The 14,920-nt window shown below is 46.2% G+C and overlaps 1 protein-coding gene across 1 annotated transcript; it reads right to left on the minus strand.

Moving 5' to 3' along the window:
* Positions 1 to 767: 767 nt before the first annotated feature.
* On the minus strand, positions 768 to 2,012 carry SSTR3 (somatostatin receptor 3). Its single transcript, XM_074220830.1, has one exon. The coding sequence runs from the start codon at positions 2,010 to 2,012 to the stop codon at positions 768 to 770; it is 1,245 nt and encodes a 414-aa protein (XP_074076931.1).
* Positions 2,013 to 14,920: the final 12,908 nt, after the last annotated feature.

The following is a 14,920-nucleotide window of genomic DNA, read 5'->3' on the forward strand; positions in this document are numbered from 1 at the left end:
TAGAGGTAAAGTAACAGCATCTTAGAAGCCTAGTTTAAGGACTGGAAAAGACCTCAAAGGTCCTTTAATCCATCCTACTCATTTTGCAGTTGAGGAAACTGAGTCCCAGAGGAATTAAGTAATTTGAGTAAAGTCACAAAGCTAAAAAGTGGTAAAGCTAAGGTTTAGACCCAATTCCTTCAACCAACTCTCATACAACACAGTGTTAAGTTCCCTCACATTTTGACCACCATCCTTTGGACCCAGCATCACTGGCCAATGTTTCTACTAAAATGAGACACCCAGGATTAGACACAATCCTCCAGATGTGGTCTGCTCACATCTGGGAAAGCAAAGGATCATCATCCAGAAAGTGTGACACCCCAGATCCAAATACTCTCTTCTCTCCAAGACACTTAAGGGGCAGTTGGATAGGAAAGAGATTATTGTCATATCTCATTTAGGCCTGAACCTTTCCTGCTCCCACTTGGAGCCATAGGAAAATAGGTCTGGAACTGGAAGGGCCCTTAGACACTATTTTGACCAAACTTTTCCTTTTATCATGGGGAAATTGAGGGTCCCAGAAGAGACAGGACTAACCCACCAGCACACTGCAACCTTTTTACCAAACCCCTATCTTTTCCCTCAGCACTGACCTCATCTCCCAGTGTTGGAGATGGGTTTCAAGGATGTCACTTCTTATTCCATTCAATGGCACCCCAAAACCTTTCCCTCTCATCCTCTCTCCAACACCTCTCCCTTCCCCCTGCGCAATCGTGTTCCTTGGATCACAAATAGCTTGTGTGCACAGAGTTGGATTTCTCCCCTCCAGTCAGCTCCTCCGGGAGAGGTTTCTGTTCACTGCCACAGGCTCTGCAGGGTGGCTGCTCCTGCCCACTGTTGCCCGGCTGACTGATTTGGCTGACCCGCCCATTCATCTCCTTTCTAGCTTCTCTTTCATCATCTTCATCATCTTCCTCTTCCTCCTCTGTCTTCTCAGGGGGCCCAGTGGGTGGTTCCTGATTTTGGACCCTCCTGGAGGGTCGGAACAATACCCTTCGGAAGCCCTGCTTAAAACGATAGGAGAGGAAACCGTAGATGATGGGGTTGGCACAGCTGTTGGCATAGGGCAGCACAACCACTAAGAAATAGACACCAAAGAGGGAAGGTTCCTCAGGTAGAGGACAGACCACATTGATGATGTTCAGCACATAAAAGGGCAGCCAACACAGCACGAAAAGGGCCACCACAGCCACCACCATGCGGGTGACCCGCCTCTCAGACTGCCGCCGCTTGGATGATGTCACCTGGACCCGTCGACTGGCTGAGCGTACCTTGACCACAATGAGTAGGTAGCAGAGGCAAATCACCAGCAGGGGCCCAAAGAATCCCAGAGCCGCCGTGTAGACGATAAAGCCTGTCTGCCAGGCTGCAGCTGGTTCAGGCCACTGGATGTGGCAGGTGTTCATGCCACGTGGGACTCCTGAGAAAACGACCACGGGTAGGACCACTACTGCTGAGGCCACCCAGACGGCTGCACTCACTACCCGGGCCACTGGGGCCGTGCGCCAGCGCGACGACCTGGTAGGGTGCACCACAGCCAGATAGCGATCTACACTCATGACCGTCAGGCAAAAGATGCTGGTGAATTGATTGATACTGTCAACGGCCATGACCAGGCGACACATAAGGGAGCCAAAGGGCCAGTAGGAAAGGGCATTCTGGGCCGCTAGGAAAGGCAGGCCCAGCATGAAGAGTTCATCAGCCAGGGCCAGGTTGAGAATGTAGACATTGGTCACTGATGGACTCACGGTGTGCCGAAGCACCACATAGATCACCAGTGAATTACCCAGCAGCCCTACCACACACACTGCTAGGTAAACTAGAGGGATCAATATACCACTCACATCTAGTCCTGTGCTGACTGGGGGCGTAGACAAGTTGCCCACAAAAGGGTCTTCTGGCCAGGTGAGGGAGACATTCTCTGGTTCTAAGGATGCAGACACTGGAGAAGGAAAGCTGGTGATGTCCATGGTGGGTGGAGAGGCCAGCCAAGTGAGAGATGGGCCAGGGCCACAGTCAGCTCCTATCCTGGGAAGAAAAAGCACAGAGTAATCTAATATGTATATAACAAATAACCTACTCCTCTGATCACCAAGAATTTTCTCTCTGACATTCCCTTAAACCCACCCTGCTCCATGGTAGAAAAAGGGAAAAGTGGAAGTACAATCTGGCATAGAATGAAAGAAAAAGAGATTTTTTTACAGCCAAGGGATGAATGGAGAGAGGGAAGCAATGAATCTCAGATTTTCCACTGTCAAAGCTGGAAGGAACCTTAGAACACTGGGAACATTAGAGCCAAAGATATCAAAACTTAGATGAATTTTAGAACATAGAATGTCACAGCTTGAGAGAATTTCAGAGCTTGGAGGGGTAGGATGTCATGCCTGAGACAGACCTTAGAACTCAGAATGTAAGACCTTGAAGGGGTCTTGAAAACATTATACCAGAATAAGGAAAGACCTTAGAACACAGATTGTTAGAATATCAGCGGCATTGAAACTGAGAATGTCAAAGCTTGGAGACAGTGTATCATAAAATGAGACAAACCTTAGAACAGAGCTTGGAGGGGTCTTGAACATGTTATTTAAGAACAAGGAGTGGCCTTAGAACATAGACTGTTGGTACACAGAATGTTGGGACTGGAAGAGACCTTAGTAGTAAAGATGGGACAACTGAGACCCAGAGAATCAACTTGCCTGAAGTCACCTGGCAAGTTATCTTCAGTGTTGCAATGGGAACCCTGATCTCTTGAATACTATCTCAGTATCCCTTCTATTGTATGGTGCTGCTACTCCTTGTTAAGGCTTGGGATCTGGGACCTCGACCTTTGCCTTCAGAGCTCCCATCATGAGCTATCACATCCTTGCATCTCAGGTCTAGAATAGTCAATTGCTTACCTAGGGTTCTAGTGACGCCAATTATGAAATTAGAATGCAGTGTCCCTCACTGCCCTTCCCCTTCTGCCTTCTGCCCATTTCCACCACTCCAACACACACACACACACACACACACACACACACACACACACACACACACAAACACATACACATACACAATATCAGTCAATTATATAATCTCAGAGGTGGAATGACATCGAGAGATCAATGAACCCAATCCATAATTCTCCATATGGCATCATTGACAAATGGTTATTACAGCCTTTGGATTGAAGACTTCTAGGGATGGGAAACCTAACAGTTCTTTAGGTTGCCCAATTCACTTTTTGACAATTCTTTCCTGAGGAATTTGTTCCCGGGATCTAGCTTTAAGAGACCTCAAAAGCCATCCAATCCAACACTCGTTATTACTAATGAGGAAACTGAGACCAAGAAAAAGATAAATGACATTCTAAGATTGCATATACAATAAAGTATCAGGTAGCATTTGAACCCAGATCCTTTGACTCCTCTCTACCACAGGACTAGTGAGGAAGTTGAGTAATAACTGGGTTGGATAAGAGCAGAAAACTACAATTTCTCTGACATGAGACAGGACATGATGACTGGGTCTCAACCCTTCATGTTTTCTTTTTCCTTGTCCCCCAGGGGTAGAATGAAAGACCTTGGAAGATACACCTTTGTTCTATGTAGATAAAGGAAAAGGAGAGAGTTTTCTTCTCTCTTCAGATCTCTTCTGATCTTCAGAATAACTGACAATTTTCCCTCCCTGGTCACCTACTCATCTGCTCCCTTTTACTTTGATTGGGGTTCTAGAAGGGCCTGAAAATAACCTTAGAAAAGTAAGGACCCAGAGAGTTTTTCTGTCTAATAGAAGCTTCCTGAGGGCAGGGACTATTTGATTGTTGCCTTTGTAACCCCAGGACCAAACAGAGAGTCTACTACGCAGCAGGTGGTTGCTATATGTTTGTAGATCAGTTGATTGAAGTTGAGATAACAAATTAATGCTGTAAAAAGAGTGACTCTACATGGCCTCTCTTAAGTTATGAGGGGCAAGTTTTCTAGGTCCATTTCCCTCTTCATCCCAATTGGATCTATTTAGGAGTAAGTTCCTTGGATTCCCCTTTCACCATCACCCAAATCAAACTTTATGGATCCCTGTCTATCTCCTTCCCAACTCTAACCCCATGCATCCGATTGTCCCTCCCAGCTCTGACAGTCTCTATTTTAAGGTTCTCTCTAAATTCTATCATGTTTTGTAGAAGACCACCTCTCCCATATTACCCAGAAGTTATCCTAACGGCAAGTTGCTTGTTTCCATGGTGTTTTATAAAGATCTTTTCACACAATTCCACTATATAGCCAACATGAGAATGATCATTGCCAATTTAAAGGTGAACAATCAATGACCAAGACAAGGACACAGGTCTAATAAGTGGCAGAACTCTTTGACTTAGTAAGAGATTGACCAACCAAGGAACTGTCTACCTGTCTGGCTGAGGGCTTCAGTGACCAATGAGTCTGAAGTTGAGGCTTATGCTTAGAAGATGCCAAGACTGCCTGAACCTTCCTAATTCCTTCCCCAGGTAACATAGAGTTTCTGCCTCAGGGCAGCCTTTTAGCCAGCCATATTTAGAAAAGAGAGAGACATGTTGGGAAGTTCTCTCCAGGGGCAAAGCTAGCCCTAGGCTCCAGAAGAACAAAAGGTTGTCTATAAGCATATTCCCAAATATCTTCACATTGGCCTCTGCCCTATCCTAACTGCACCTCTACAGTTTTGGTTTTGTAATTCCTGATCTCTCTCTACTACCCTCTTTAAAGTCAAATGAAAAAGAACTTAGCAGTTAAGGTACCTGGGATGGTGAGGGCTTCTAGAATCCCAGTAAGACTCAAATGACTTAAAGGAGGAAGAAATGATAAATGGAGGGAAAAACAGATAGACACTAAAGGAAAGGACTTTTCTATTCTGCCTCTAAAGTCCAATGGTGATGAAGTTCCCATTGTTTTGTATCCCACAGGAGCAGAGCTGGTCCTTTCCACCCTTCCCCATGATCTCTGCTATCATTGTCCCATCCCAAGGCTGGGATAAGGGACTTGGGAAGAGAGAGAGAGCCCTAGAATCCATTTAGTTTCCTCTGATACTAATGATGCCTTCACCCTGGCTATTTTCTTTCTATCCCCTCCTGCCCCTTAGTGCTCCTGCTGTTGGTACAACTTCCTGAGCCTGTGTGGCCCTGAGCAGTAAACTCCAACTCATTCTTACAAGTGCCAGACCCCCAGATCATGCTTTACTCCCCTTCTCCACTTCTACTCTTTGTATTGGGCACAGTAAGCAAATGAAAGCTATCACCATTTCTGCAAAGGATCTATTGAGTGGCTCCTATACAGTAGAGTCGTATGCCAGTTAGATTCAAGAAAACCCAGACTCAGCTCAGGTCACTGACAGATTTTGGTTGTGTGACTTTGGGTAAGTCGCTCTGGACACCCTCAGTGCCTCAGTAGCAATCCAAAGCTCTAAGTTGAAGTTGAGGCTCCAGTCTACATTGGCAGAGGGAATTTCCTCATCCTGTCTCTAACTCTGTGACTTCAATCACCATCAATGCACCTTTGAGGCAAAAACACCCCTCTCTTGCTATCACTTCCCTCCATGTGCTGATCCTCCTATTAGAAAGTAAGCTCTTGAGACAGGGGTTGTCTCTTTTTAATATTAGTGCTCCCAGAGCTTAGTTCAATGATGGGCTCAGAGCAAATGCTTAATAAGTTTTTCTTCATTCATTTTGTCCATTCATTCATTCATTCATTCACTCACTCATGTTGAATGAAATCTTAGAAATTATCTGCCACAAGTCCCTCTCTCCCCTCCTCAGAGATATTGTGAAAACCTTGGAGGAGAAAAGGGAACCCCTGAAATGAGCCTATCCTAGCTTCCTGAACTTTTGGGTCCAACTGTTTGGAGACTACAGAGGGAGTGGGCCAAGGAGCTCTGCCCTGCTTCTCTCCAAGAATCAACCAATTTTTCTGGCCCTTCCCGAGGTATCTCCCCTCCCTCCACCCTTTACAATATCAGTGAGGGCAGAATGCCCATATTCTAAAGCTCACACACTTCTTTGCAGAGGGGGAGAGAAGACATTGGAAAAAAAAGAGCAAAACAATATTCCTAGAAAAATTGATTCACTTACATCTTCCTCTTCCTCTTCCCTTCCCTGTCCTCCCCACATTGAACTTCACCTTTCCTGAAAAAGTCCATCAGACTGTTGGGAGAGCTGAGGAGCAAGACTGCAGCTCTCCAGAACCACCAAAATTAGCTCTGCAATCTAGGTGACGTCTTTTCTTTCCAAAGGACTCAGATATAATTTTGTTCATTCTTCAGGCCTGAGAGGGGGAAGGAAGGATGGGCTATTCTTTCCTGTCTGGGATCTTTGCAGGGGATGGACTCAATGTCCAGCTCCTGGTGTCTAAGGAGCTATGGGAAGAGACAGAGAGAGAGACAGAGACAGAGACAGACAGACAGACACACACACAACACACACACACAGAGAGAGAGAGAGAGAGAGAGAGAGAGAGAGAGAGAGAGAGAGAGAGAGAGAGAGAGAATATCTTTTTCAAGGTCATGCAGCAAGTTCAGGATTTATGATCTCTTGCAGCGTTCAAATTAAGGGTCTCATAACCTATGGTGCAGGAACTACTAGAGTTTTCTGCAGACTGGCACCATCCTCCTGCTCACCCCCTTGGCTCCCACTCCCCACCCCCTCTCTACCCCTTCTCTGTCCAAGAGTTCTGCCCCTTGGGATGCGGTGAGTCACCAACTACTCCCCTTCCTACTGGGTCCTTTCTGGCTGGTCCCTCGTCCCTTTGGTTGGTTCAAGTTTTCCACCCACTCAACAGTTCCCTAAAATATCATAGTATCTGAGAATGTCAGAGCTGGCAGGAGCCTCAGAATTCCTTCTATCCAGCTCCCTCATTTGGCGGTACCCCCTTATATTCCTGGTCAATTCATGTCCATCCTTTAAGCTCAGTTCAAAGACCATCTCCTTTTTCACTATCTTCCCTGTTATCTCTCCAAATGATAAAAACCTTCTTCCTCTGGCCCATTTATCCTATCCTTTGTCTATCTTTTATTAACTTATCATACCAGCTGAATGACTCAGTGGATAGGGCACCAAGCCTGGAGTCAGGAAGACTTGAGTTGAAATCCAATCTCAGACATAATTAGCTGTGTGACCCTGGGCAAGTTGTTTCCTCCTTTATAAAATGAGCAGGAGAAGGAAATGGCAAACTATTCTAGTATCTTTGTCATCAAAACCCCAAGTGGGATCACAAAGAGTTGGACATGAGTGAACAACTCTTTGTAGCATTGCATATATTTTACTTATCAGAATTATTGCCTTATCTCCTGCCTAAACTTTGACCTCATTAAGAAATAGTCAAATAATTCTTGAATGAATGAATGAATGAACTTAGAAATTCAGTGACTTGCCCAAGGTCACACAACTGTTTAGAGTCAGAGCTTAGAGTATGACTCTTGGCCTCTAATGTAGTCTGGTTCTCATTCTATCACACTGCTTACAGGTTTCTCTTTACATCCACTCATGCCCTGTTGCCATGGAATAGACAGGGATTTTCCCATTCTGGTTCAATTCCCAGATTTCATGACTTTTATTTTATCTAGAGCCCAAATCCACCCTAACCTACCCTAGGGATTTTGATTTTCTGCCTCTCCCTCTGAATTAAGACCAGAGGAAGATGATACCTGAAATGGATTAGGGCCTATGGAAAAGTTTCTTCCAGCTCTAACACCCAAATTTTGGACAAAGTTTCAGGGAACAGGGTAGTCAGTATTCCTTTAGTTTTTCAAGGAGAGTTATTGGGGTAGAGAACAGCTCCCCCTTCCCCAGTAGAAGGAGGAATATAGATTGCATTTTCTTAAGCCATTCTTTAAAGGGCGGGAACAGATCTGACCCGTTGGTAATGGCATCTCCATCAGTCCATTCATGAAATTAAGGTGGAGGTTCCAGGGAGGATGTTTTCTCCTAGGCAATGGGACAGGCAATAAGGACTCCTTGGTCATGAAAGGAAGGAGAAAACTCAGGATAGCAACTTGTCAGACTGCAGAGAGTAGGGCATGGAAGTTAGGAAACTTCACCCCTGCCATTTGTTCTGCATGACTTTGTGCAAATTATTCCCCTCCTAGAGCCTCATTTTCCTCATCTATAGAAAAGGGAAAGTGAAATAGATGATCCCTAAGGTCCCTTCCCTTCTAATATCTGTGATTCTAAGGTCCTTCCTGGTTCCATAAGATCTATTGTCCTTTTCAGTTGCAACATTCCAGCCCAAAGGTCATGTCCAGCCTTAATATGATCTGTCCTAATATACCACATTTTAAAGTCTCTTCTAGCTCCAACATTTGATGTTCTATCATCCTTTCTCATTCTAACCTCCTAATAGTTCAAAGTACATATTCTCTGCAAACATTAATATTCCATGGCTGGTAGCTCCATTTCCAAGGTCCCTCAAATAATCACAGAATGTTTTCACCCCCCCACACTTCCCCTCTGAAGTCTGAGATCGCCAGCCACCACTTGATGCCACCCTCCCCCTTCCTGACCCATGCTGACTCAAATTCAGGTGGAAGAGGACCAGAGAGGGTGCTTGTAGGGTGTAAGCCCCAATAGCCTCCTTACCTGCTTGTCAGATGAGGGGCTCCCTCGTTGATTCATCAGTTCCCCCCTCTTCCCTTGTCTGGGTTAGGCTGCTCCCACAGTTCCTTCCCTGGGCCCAGGGGGGTCTCTTAGGGTCTGGTCTCTTGTTGAAGCTTGCCCTCCCAGTGCCCCGGCCTCCAGCTTTCAGCTGTGCCCCGCAAGGGGGCACCCCACTAGCCCCGAGATGGCCACATCTGTCTGCTGAGGATCTCCCATAGGATCTCCATCCCTGCCTTCCCATCGATGTTGAACAATTCTCCCCACATCTCTCAGGTACCTCCTGGAAGGAGCTTGGGTACAAGAAAGAGGTCAAGAGGTGGGTGTTGGTGGAGGGGGCAGAATTCGGGGAGAGGCCTTCCACGAGGGAAGGAGAGCTCTTGAGGGTGTTGGGCAGCCTCAGAAGCCAATGAGAATAAAGAAAACTCCGTAAGGGGAAAAGGAAAGAGGATTGAGGACTAGAAGGATGAGGGGGTTGGAAAGACACAATGAGTGGGGAGCAAGATGAAGGGGGAATGCTTATCAAGAGAGGGAGAGATGCCCGAGGAGCAGGAGAAAGGGAGTGAGGAGAGAAAGAGAAAGAGAAAGGGAGAGAGAAGGAGATGCAGGGAGAGAGGTAACAACAGAGAAAGGAAGAATGAGGGGGTGGTAAGGAGAGTGACAGAGAATGACTGTGCCACAGATGGTGACAGGGAGCCGGGGAAGAGAAGAAAAAGAATGAGGGGGTGTGGGAGAGAGGGAGAGAGAGAGAGAGAGAGAGAGAGAGAGAGAGAGAGAGAGAGAGAGAGAGAGAGAGAAGGAGAGGGAGAGGGAGAGGGAGAGGGAGGGAGCAAAGGTGGGAGGGAAGGAGGAGGGGCAGAGGGGGAATACAGAGAGCAGGTACCTTATATGAGAGGATAGGAAGAAGGACAGAAGGTTAGAGAGAAGGGGGGAGGGAGGAGAAGGAGGGAGAGAAGGGGGAGGGGGCAGACCCTTGTTACCGGGGAGACTTGAGCCACCCACGCTGGGCCTTGGAGCTAGGAGCTAGTTGAAGTTGGAGAAGTGGGCCTAGCAGCGGAAGGAGGTGGGGTGCCAGCTCAAGGCCCCCGCCCCTCTGGCCTGCCCCTCGCCAGCTGCTGTCTAGATGTGTCTCGGGTCATTTTCCAGGATGACAGCTGTTCCTCCCTCCTCTTCTCGACCCTCCAGATGTTGTTCTTCCAAGGACTAGGTCCTGGCTGAGCTGATGAGCCCCCGACGGCAGATGGGTGGGGTGGGGGGGAGACTCCCCTTTATAAGGGAGCCACAGAGCTCTGGTCGAGAGACCACTAGGTCTGGAATTACAATATCAGCATTCATAGCTCGTCTCCAGCTCTTGGTGACAAGTCACTTTGCTTCCTTGGGATTGTTTCCTCATCTATAAAAAGAAAGAATTGCTCTCGGAGGTCCTTTCAGCTCTAAATGGATGAGTCTATCGGTTTCTCCATCTGTCCTGACGGGGTCTCAGTTTCCTCATCTGTCAGTTTAATCTATTTTTGGATTAAATGTCCTTCAAAAGCCCCCGATCTGCAAATCCACAACCCTGTCTGTGAGGTCACTGGGTGACCTTGACTAAATCACTTCATGCCTCTAGGCTTCTACTTGAGGAGCTTCAACAAGATGATCCCTCATGTTCTAGAAGTTACCTTGGGTCCCCTCCCCCTCTCATTTCTTTTCCCACTGCTTCCCAAGGCCCCATGAGCAGCTCACTACGTGTGCACCAATCTCTGGATCTCCGTTGGCTTAGAACCTTTGTCCTGGGATAGATATAACCATACAAAGGGACCCCCCTCCCAGACTGGGCATCTCTGGTCAGCCAGATAGCCCTTCAGATGCCCCTTCTCTCCCCTGTGACTCATCACCTTTGTTCCCTGATTCCCCCCACCCCACCCCAAGGATTCCATCTGGTAAATTCTCATGACTGGTTTATGGATTTAACCATGGGAGTGAGAGAGAGAGAGAGAGAGAGAGAGAGAGAGAGAGAGAGAGAGAGAGAGATGCACTATATTTCCAAGTTTATTGGGAGGTGGTCCCTAAAAAGTAGCCAGGGGAACCCCAGAGGCAGTTTTCAGACTTTGCCCCCCCCCCCAGTTATCTCCCCCAAAGGATGAAAAGAATTGAGTGACACCAAACCAAATGGAGTAGAGTACTGAACTCTGGAGGACTTGGCTTCAAGGCATCATTTTAAAGATGTATTTGCTAAGTACTGTGTTCAGTGCTCAGAAAGGTAGGCAAACCCTACCCTTCCCTACCCTTCCCTACCCTTCCCACAAGGAGCGTATAGTCTAATGGGGGAAGAGAACTTACAAACAATATAAATATAAACATATATACATATTTAATGTATATAAAATATAAACAACAAACAACATAAGCATAAGATGCTTCCATGTAAATGGGACATCATCCCAGAGTGAAGTCCTAGTAGTGATGGGGCCTAGGAAGACTCCTTGGAGAAGATTTGAGCTGAGTCTTGAAGGAAGTCAGGGAAGCTGGGAGGAAGGGGTGGAGAGGAGTACTTCTTGGCTAGGATGTTGGGTGGGCATCTTAAACTTCCCAGATTTCTCATCCGTAATATGAAGAGGGGTGGAGAATGTAAGTCCTGAGGGTCCTCCCCAGCTCTAAATCTGTGATAGGAACCTATTTCCTATACCAAAGCACATTGCAACCCCTTCCAGGTTGCGCTAGACTTTTTTTTTTCTTTTGTGAGTTGATGCAGAAAAAGACAAATTCCTTCCCTGGTGACCAATCAATCCTATGGTAATGAGCCTCTCTGAGCAGAGTTAGGCTAGTCCTTGGATGACGAGCACACTGTGCGTCATCCGGCTCTCATTTCTGAGCCTTCCCAGATTGGTGGGCCCTGGCACAGTTGGCCCAGCCTTCAAGGCTGCAGGGTTACCTGCACAGACCGATGAGTCATTGCACAAGGACTCCAGTGTAGAACCCACAGAACATGGAGGACAAAGCCGTGGGGTTTACCAGAAAGGCACTTGACCTGGGGTGCCTCTACTTTCTCATCTGTGGAATGGGAATTATATCACCTGATTTTCTGCTCTGCTGCATTCATAGGGGGTGTGTGATGTTTTGGGTTTTTTTTTAAACTCTGAAAGAGTTTAAAGTATCCTGAGTCCTTTATAAATAAAGAGGATGATTATTATAAAAATTTCAGTGTGTACCCTGCTGGTCCCTGAGCTCTTTGCCTCTGAGAGCAAGGGATCACATTCAGGGGCTCTAGAATCAAAGGGTCTGGAATCACATCATACCTCTGATGCTTAGTCTTGAGTAAATTACTTTTCATTCTTGGGTATAAAATGAGGGTGTTGGTCTGGATGGTCTTTAAGTCCCCCTTCTGACCCCTAGCTCAGGATTAATGACACTCTGACCTTTCTTGGCCTCAGTTTCCAAATCTTCAAAATGAGGGCTCAGACTAGATGACCACTAAAGATATAAGCCTGTGACTTCTAGGCCAAATGACTTCTGATTGTTACTGTTTCTTTGACCATGGACAGTTCCCATGACCTCTTTGGCCCACAGCTGATATCTCATTTATAAAATAAGAGGATCCATAACAGATTTCTGATGCCCCTTCCAATTCTAGATTTATAATTCTTAGATCCTGAGAAATTGTTATTCAATCTTAACCAGGGGTTCACAAACTCCGAAGGCGTCGGTAGAGATATTCCAGCTGTTCTGTGAACTACTTTAAAAAAACATATTTTGATAGATGAATATTTTCAAAAATATAAACTACTCAGAATACAGAAGAGTAAATCAAATGTTTAAACAGTAGTATCTTAAAAAAGAAATTTTCACAAGTCATAAATGAGCTCCTGAAGGAAAAAAAAATAAATTTTGATAACTATCTCCACAAATTGAATTAAATTGGAGTCTCCTTGAGGGCAGGGATGTCTTTTGCCTCTTTTTGTATCTTCAGGGCTTAGCACAGTGCTTGTGCATAATGAGCACTTAATAAACACTGATTATTGATTAATTGATTAAGAATTGGTTTCATTTCATTTAATAGTAAGCATTTTATTTTATGCATTTCAGAGGATTGCCAGCGGTGCATTACCCCACACCTCCACACTCCAAGAAAGGTTCAAAATACCTTCTTTAACAGTTTCCTTAGGCTAGCTCACTACTCCACAGTATCGTCTTCTTTGAAACAGCTTCCTTTTTCCTGTCCTTCCAAAGATCTCTTTATTAATAGCACCCTCTAGGGTTGAGATGCGGAATAGTATGCTCCATGATTTGGACCATTTGGTCCAAGTCTCTGAAGTCTCCCCATCTGACTATAGGTTGTCGTTTGGCAGGACCAGAGTCCACAGGTAATCCAAAGACTGGTTCGATTCCAGGGTGACCTAGAGGAAAGCAAACCTAACTAGAAAGTGTGAGGATGAGATATTATCCTTGATTTCAAACTATCTTGCAGGATGACCTTGGGCAAGTCCCTTCCTTCATCTGTAGTCCTCTGATTTTCCGTTTTCTTGTGTGATCATGGGCAATTCACTTTCTCTTTGGGGGTCTCACTTTTCTGCTTTGTAACATGAAGCAGTTGGGCTAGACGATGTTCAAGTCCTCTCCTATGGAGCTGATTGTGGAGAGTCAAAAAAGGAAAGGGACTTCAAGGTTCCTTGCTCTCCTCTTTTCATCTCCATAACCCCAGACAGCTTTTATTATATTGGGGTCAGTTTACCTATCCAAGTCTTTGCATCCATCTTCTCATGAGAATTGCCAAGGGATCTGATCTGATCCACAGTAGACCAAAAGCTTCCTGAAGGCAGAGGTTTAACCTCCTCCTTCAGATCAGTAACCACCTGAGATATGTTCTTTTAAAGGATGGGAGGTTCTCAGAATAAGGGGCTGCAGCCTCCATTCAACTTGGACTCTCTTCTTGTCATGTCCCTCCTCCCAGGATGGAGGATGCATTTGTTCGCCTTAGACTAGGGTCACCTCCCCAAATCAGGAACTGGGTCTCTTCCATTGAGCTGAGGGTAGGTTGGGAGTGGGAAAGGTATCTCCCCCATATGAATGGATGTTCCTCCAGGACAAAAGACTTGTTTCCCACATCAGACTGAGAACTGCCAAAAGGCAGGAGCTCAGTCTCCACTATACTCAGAGGGCCTGGGTTTAAGTCCCCATCTAATGCTTAATAGCTATGTGATCTTCAGAAAGCCATTACCCTTCTCTGGGTCTCAGTTTCTTTACCTGTAAAATGAGGGAGTTGGACCTGATGGCTTCTGAGGTCCCTTCCTGCCTTAGAACCATGAGCCCAGAGTCCTATGCCTAGTGGTTTCTTGAGGAGAGAAGCCTTGTCTACCCACTTCATATCAAGGGCTCCCCAAGCATGAAGAATCGTGTGTCTTCCATCAGATTAGGACATCCCCCTGAGTCAATAACCATCTCCCTACTAGACTGAGAGCTCTGTGGGGGCAAGGACAGAATGTTTGCCTTTTGGCTTTTTTTCTTCACAGGCCTTTCCTCAAAGAGGGCACCCAATTACTGGTTTCCTTGAGAAGAGGAAAAGAGTCTTCATCAAAATTGGAGGGGGAGAGACAGACAGACAGGTAGACAGACAGACAAAGAAAGACAGAAACAGAAAAAAGAGAGACAGACAGTGAGAGAAAGAGACAGAGGGAAGGACACACACATACACACACATGAAGAGAAAGAGAGGAAGAGACAGAGAGTGATAGAGTCAGAGAAACAGAGACAGAGACAGAGAGAGATAGAAACAGAGATAGAGAGAGACAGATGGAGAAAGACAGACAGAGACAGAGATAGGGAGAGACAGAGATAGAAACAGAGATAGAGAGAGACAGATGGAGAAAGACAGAGAGAGAGAGAGACAGAGAGACAGAGAGGCAGAAACAGAGACAAAGAGAGAAGGAGAAATGTGTGTGCATGGCGGGAAGGATGCAGGGCTATATAAAAATAGCCATCCCTAGGGACCCAGAGCTGGACTGGCTGCTGTGTACATCTCGGTAGGATGTCATGGGCTCTATCCCACTGCACTGCTCTTCATCTCTTCCCCTCACAGGGGGCTCTGCCTCCATCCCTGGGCCTCCCTGGGTGACTCATGCTCTGGTGGCTCCCTGAGCCTCAGCCTAGGCAAGTGCAGACAGACACACACACACACACACGCACACACACTGACACATACTCTCTCACACACATACACACACTCACGCAAGATACACACACACTCACTCTCTCTCTCATACACACACACACACACACACACACACACACACACACACACACACACAC

This window comes from Macrotis lagotis, chromosome 2 (assembly GCF_037893015.1).
Source record: "Macrotis lagotis isolate mMagLag1 chromosome 2, bilby.v1.9.chrom.fasta, whole genome shotgun sequence".
NCBI classification, from domain to species: Eukaryota; Metazoa; Chordata; class Mammalia; order Peramelemorphia; family Peramelidae; genus Macrotis; species Macrotis lagotis.